This window comes from Salvia hispanica, chromosome 6, assembly GCF_029641045.1.
Source record: "Salvia hispanica isolate PSC_SH4W2 chromosome 6, Shi_PSC_v1, whole genome shotgun sequence".
Classification (NCBI taxonomy): Eukaryota; Viridiplantae; Streptophyta; class Magnoliopsida; order Lamiales; family Lamiaceae; genus Salvia; species Salvia hispanica.
In genome coordinates, this window is record NC_142697.1 from 32221244 (window position 1) to 32226507 (window position 5264).

At 39.5% G+C, this 5264-nt stretch overlaps 1 protein-coding gene across 1 annotated transcript; it reads left to right on the forward strand.

Moving 5' to 3' along the window:
• Positions 1 to 1412: 1412 nt before the first annotated feature.
• LOC125208594 (tyrosine N-monooxygenase-like) lies at positions 1413 to 3520 on the forward strand. Its single transcript, XM_048108241.2, has 2 exons — positions 1413 to 2625; positions 2747 to 3520. The coding sequence occupies exons 1-2, from the start codon at positions 1612 to 1614 to the stop codon at positions 3254 to 3256; spliced, it is 1524 nt and encodes a 507-aa protein (XP_047964198.2). The 5' UTR covers positions 1413 to 1611; the 3' UTR covers positions 3257 to 3520.
• The last annotated feature ends 1744 nt before the right edge of the window (positions 3521 to 5264 follow it).

Consider the following 5264-nt stretch of genomic DNA (forward strand, 5'->3'; position numbering starts at 1 on the left):
AGTGTGTGTACAATGTGTGCACAAATTTTTCAAATTCAATTTCATACCAATTACTTCATTTTACCAAACATAGAATTTGGAATTGAATTAGAATATTTCAATTCCTTCCAATTTAGTTCTATTGAATTTCGATTCCAATTCAATTCCATTTTCGTATATCAAGTGGAGCCTCATTTCTATCCCTAAATGAGTTATCTACCCTATCAAATATCCTTTTAATTGAAACATTAATGCCAATTGTCCCTTTAAACTGTTGTATTGTTGTCATTTTGGGACCCAATTGCCATTTAAAATCTATCATTTTTAGTTGGTATTTAGAGAGCTTGTAAAAGAGAGTAAAGTATGACATGGAATAGGAAAGAATGGTTAAATTTTTTATTTTTATTATAAAAAAATAACTTAATTTAGTTGATATATCTGAAAAAGAATATAACTTAATTTAATTGGGACCAAAAGAGTATAATGTTTTAAAAGATCAATTGGCTCCCTTAAAAAAAACCTAAAATTAGTTCAACGTTTGAAAGAGGCAATTGGCATTATGTATATACCTATCTCAATCTTTCAATAAATTAGTTCAACGTTTGAAAGAGGCAATTGGCATTATGTATATACCTATCTTAATCTTTCAATTCTTCGATAAGTTGGACCACTCTCCCTCTTCTTCTTCGTACACACAATATAGTAGTAGTATTCAGTATTCACAATTTAGCACTCGTCATGCCCTCTTGATTCTCACTAGAAAGCTGTCAACAGAATCCTAAGATACTTGAATGGTTCTACTGATTATGGTCTACACATCAAAGCCTCAAGTTATACTTCATCTGATTTTATGATTCTGATTGGGCTTCAGACATTGATGATAGACGATCTACACCAGGTTATTGTGTTTACTTTGGTGATAACTTGGTCTCTTGGTGTGCAAAGAACAAAAATGAGTGTCCAGATCTAGTACCGAGGCACAGTGCAGTACAGAAGTTTGGCACTTGTTGTCTCTGAAATCACTTGGTTAAAATCTATTTCGCAAGAGCTGAATATTAAGCTCAAAGCTCCACCTGTTGTGTGGGTGGACAATCTCAGCACTATAGCTATGGCGTCTAATCCTGTCGTGCATTCTCGAGCCAAGCATATTGAGCTCGATATTCATTTTGTGAGAGATAAAGTGACTGTCAAGGAAATTGATATAAGGCATGCACCTTCTCATAATCAGGTAGCTGATGTACTAACCAAACCATTGAGTCTCCAATTCTTCACTAGGCTGTGTAATAAACTTGGTGTTTGCTCACTTGCCTCCCTCGAATGGAGGGGAGATGTTAGACCATACACCTTCAGTCCAAACCATCAGCATACAAAGGTCATGAGCCGTGCACAACCAAGTTCATATAGTAGTAGCACCTGTGCTCATGAGCTTGAATCCAACGAGCATGAGAATGCTGTAGCATTATGTACAGACGTGGCAAGCATCCAAGGTATGAAGAGCCGGAAAGATGTGTTGCTTGGACCACCAAAGAAACCAGATCAAAGGAGAGAGAGCCAACACATTGATGTGGTCTATGGCAATTAGAATATTCTAGATCATTCTGCTTTTAGAATATAAGCATCAAGTAGTTGGAAATGTATTTTTGCAATTCAATCAATATACATTTTACATTTCCAGGATTGTGTCTCAACATATCCAAACCTTTTCAAACAAACGTGAAAATGGAAATCACAACGTTCCTAGCATTATTATGCCTTCTTTCTCTCATCTTCTTCAAACTCATATCCGTCAAGAAAAGATCGCCGGCGCCGCCACTTCCGCCGGGCCCGACGGCCTTCCCTTTCGTTGGCAGCCTCCCGCAAATGCTGACCAACAAGCCCGTACCCCGATGGATACACAATCTTATGCAACAACACAACACAGAGATCGCCTGCATCAAACTCGGCGGCGTCCACGTCATTTCCGTCACTTCTCCGGAACTCTCCCGAGAGTTCTTGAAGAAGCACGACGCCTTCTTCGCCTCCCGGCCCGACATCCTCTCGGCCCGCCTCGCCAGCGACGGGTACCAGGGGGTGATCCTCTCACCCTCCGGTAGTCAGTGGAAGAAAATGAGGAGAGTCATGGCGTCAGAGGTGCTCACCGTGGGTGTGTTCCAGCGGCTCCATGGGAAGAGATGCGAGGAGGCCGACCACCTCGTGAGATACGTCTACAACCAGTGGAACAATGTAGACATAAAAGGGGTGGTGAACTTGAGAGATGTAACCCAGCATCACATCGCCAGCGTGAGCAGGAAAATGGTGTTTGGTGAGAGGTTTTTCGGGCCGGGAACGAGAGACGAGGGCCCTGGAATTGAGGAAAAAGAACACGTGGATGGATTGTTCATGATTCTTTCTTGTCTCTATGCGTTCGGGGTTGCTGATTTTGTACCGTGGTTGGAGGTTTTGGATTTGGATGGACACAAAAGGGCTGTGACAAATGCCATTAAGAATGTAAGAAAGTACCAAGATTCAGCAATCGATAAGAGAATGGAGATGTGGAATCTAGGGTATAAGAGTGAAGAAGATGATATTCTTGATATTCTTATTAATCTCAAGAACTCGGAAAATGAACCCCTATTATCTATTCGAGAGATCAAAGCATTAATTGTTGTAAGTATTTGAGTTTCTAGCTACTTAATTTGTCGTGGATGAACCTGTGACTGAAAGATTGTGTGGACTCCAAATTTCATGAAAACTATAATTTGATTGTGGACTGATGTTGGTTTTGCAGGATATTATGCTCGCGTCGGTTGATAATCCATCAAATGCAGTTGAGTGGGCTATGGCAGAGATGATCAATCAACCAGACTTGCTTGCTGAGGCATGTAAAGAATTGGACAGTGTTGTAGGCAAGAAAAGGCTAGTCCAAGAATCGGATATACCTAAACTGAATTATGTCAAGGCCTGTTTGAAAGAGTCATTTAGGCTACATCCGTTAGCACCATTTAATGTCCCTCACATTTCAAGTAAAGATACCGTCGTGGGTGGCTACTTGATCCCAGAGAAGAGCTATGTAGTCCTAAGTCGCCCTGGCCTGGGGCGGAACCCTAGGATTTGGGATGAGCCTCTCAGGTTCAAGCCCGAGCGACACATTTTTAATGAACAAACACAAGTCGGGCTTGCTGATCACGACCTGCGCATTTTATCATTTAGTACAGGAAGGCGCGGATGCCCCGGCTTCGTGCTTGGTTCTACCATGACCATTATACTTCTAGCTAGACTCATTCAAGGTTTTAGCTAGAGGCCACCTCTCGGTAGGAACAACATTGACTTAGCCGAGTCATCAGGGCATGACGGCGCATTAGATAAGCCCTTGATTGTTCATGCAACCCCTCGATTGGACCTGCAAGTATATTTGTAATCTATCCAAAATTAATATTATATTTTTATGTTAAATTCTAAATCTATTGTATTGTATTAATATTGTAATGACAAAGTAGTAATGTAGCTAATAAGATGTTTTCCTCTTAGCCAATACGATTGAGTGTCTGAGTCGCATAATTTGTTTGATTGTGGATGTGTAAGTTATGGATGTATAGTATACATCTCGTAAATGTTCGATTGTTCATACTTTTTGAGTAATAATAATAAATCTTGTTAATGTGTTTCTACGTAGGATTACCTTGGTGCAATAAAATTCTAGGGTATTCTCCCTAGGTTGCCACAATTTGGAGTAGTTTTTTAGGAGAGTAACCACTATTTATTTGCATAAAAAATTCATGTAAGTGCAGGACCACGGTCAATATACTCTCTCCGTCCGTAACTAAATGACTTGTTTTATCATTTTTGGAGGTCTATAATTAAATAATTTATTATTTTTTTATTTATAGGAAGTGATCTACACTCCAATTCATTATTCTCACTTTCAATTATAAAACTATAAAAACGAATTTCAAATTCCACCACATTTCTTATTCACTTTCCATCATAAATTAAATAGTTTCTTAAAACTAATGTTGGATCAAAATGAACCACTTAATTGTTTTGAATAGATGAAGTAAGTCTTTAATTATGTATAATATCCACTTATTACTACTTTTCATGCATATTTAAATTCTTAGTGATATTTAGTTTCGATTAAATTAAGTTTGAAAATTAGTGATTAATAGAAAGATGAGTATGTCGTTTTCTCGTCGATTTTACCAATTCACAACTTATTTGCAATGTGAAATACACGATAATCAATACGTTAAACACATAATAACCCCTAATTAAATGAAGTGCACAGTCAACATCCTCTTTGTAAGTATTAGACCATCCGCATTCTATTCTTATTCATCTCTTGACCATATCATCTCTTAACTATTCATAGGCCTCACTGTACTTTTCAGCCCAACTCTTAACTAAGAGACAACACCTGCATCCCTCCATCTTTTAACCATCTCATCCCTTAATTATTCATTCAATTTCATTTTTTTTTATTTCCAACAAATTCAATTAATAATAAAACACAAAATAAAATTACAATTTAAATACCTAAAAAAATAAAAAAGATATAATTTAAAAAACTAGAAATTACAAATTGCACACTTAAATTCAAATCACAAAAAAATGGAGGCAAATAAGCAGAAGAAGGAGTTCTCTAGTGACGATCATCTAACGGTTGCCAAATTTTGCCCAAATGTGCTCCATTAGATCCTCCTGGAGTTGGGCGTGGGCGGTAGAATCACGTGTCCTTTCCCGAATAGACAACCGCTCTTGCAAAGACGGATGCACTCCCCTTCGAGGCGGACTACTTGCGGTTGAGCTTCCCGGAGTTTCAGGGTCGAACCAATTTCCCGCCTAAGGTCCTTCGTCGGCGACAATCATGTTGTGCAAGATTATGCACGTATACATGATGTCGACCATATTATCAATAAACCACATATGAACCGGGGCTTTGATAATGTTAAATCGAGCTTGGAGAACCTCGAGCGCTCTCTCCACATCCTTGCGAGTAGCCTCTTGCTTCTGCGCAAAAAGAGACCGTTTTTCGTTCGCAGGCCTGTTGAACGTCTTCACGAAGGTTGGACACTTCGGATAGATGCCATCGGCAAGATAGTACCCCATTTTATACTAGCGATTGTTAGCGATGAAGTTGATGGCCAGCGCTTTACCATTCATAACTTCGCTGAAGAGGTTGGAATTGTTGAGCACGTTGACGTCGTTGTTCGAGCCGAGGACCCCGAAATACGCATGCCAAATCCATAGCCGGTAGTCGGCGACGACCTCGAGTATAACGGTGGGGTGGGTGCCTTTGTGGCCGCTCG

What these genes read in the sequence shown, in the direction of transcription:
- LOC125208594 (XM_048108241.2), top strand. Translation starts at nt 1,612, where the DNA reads ATGTATTTTTGCAATTCAATCAATATACATTTTACATTTCCAGGATTG. An exon ending in AGATCAAAGCATTAATTGTT is followed by an intron (nt 2,626 to 2,746) that starts GTAAGTATTTGA and finishes TTGGTTTTGCAG; the next exon opens with GATATTATGCTCGCGTCGGT.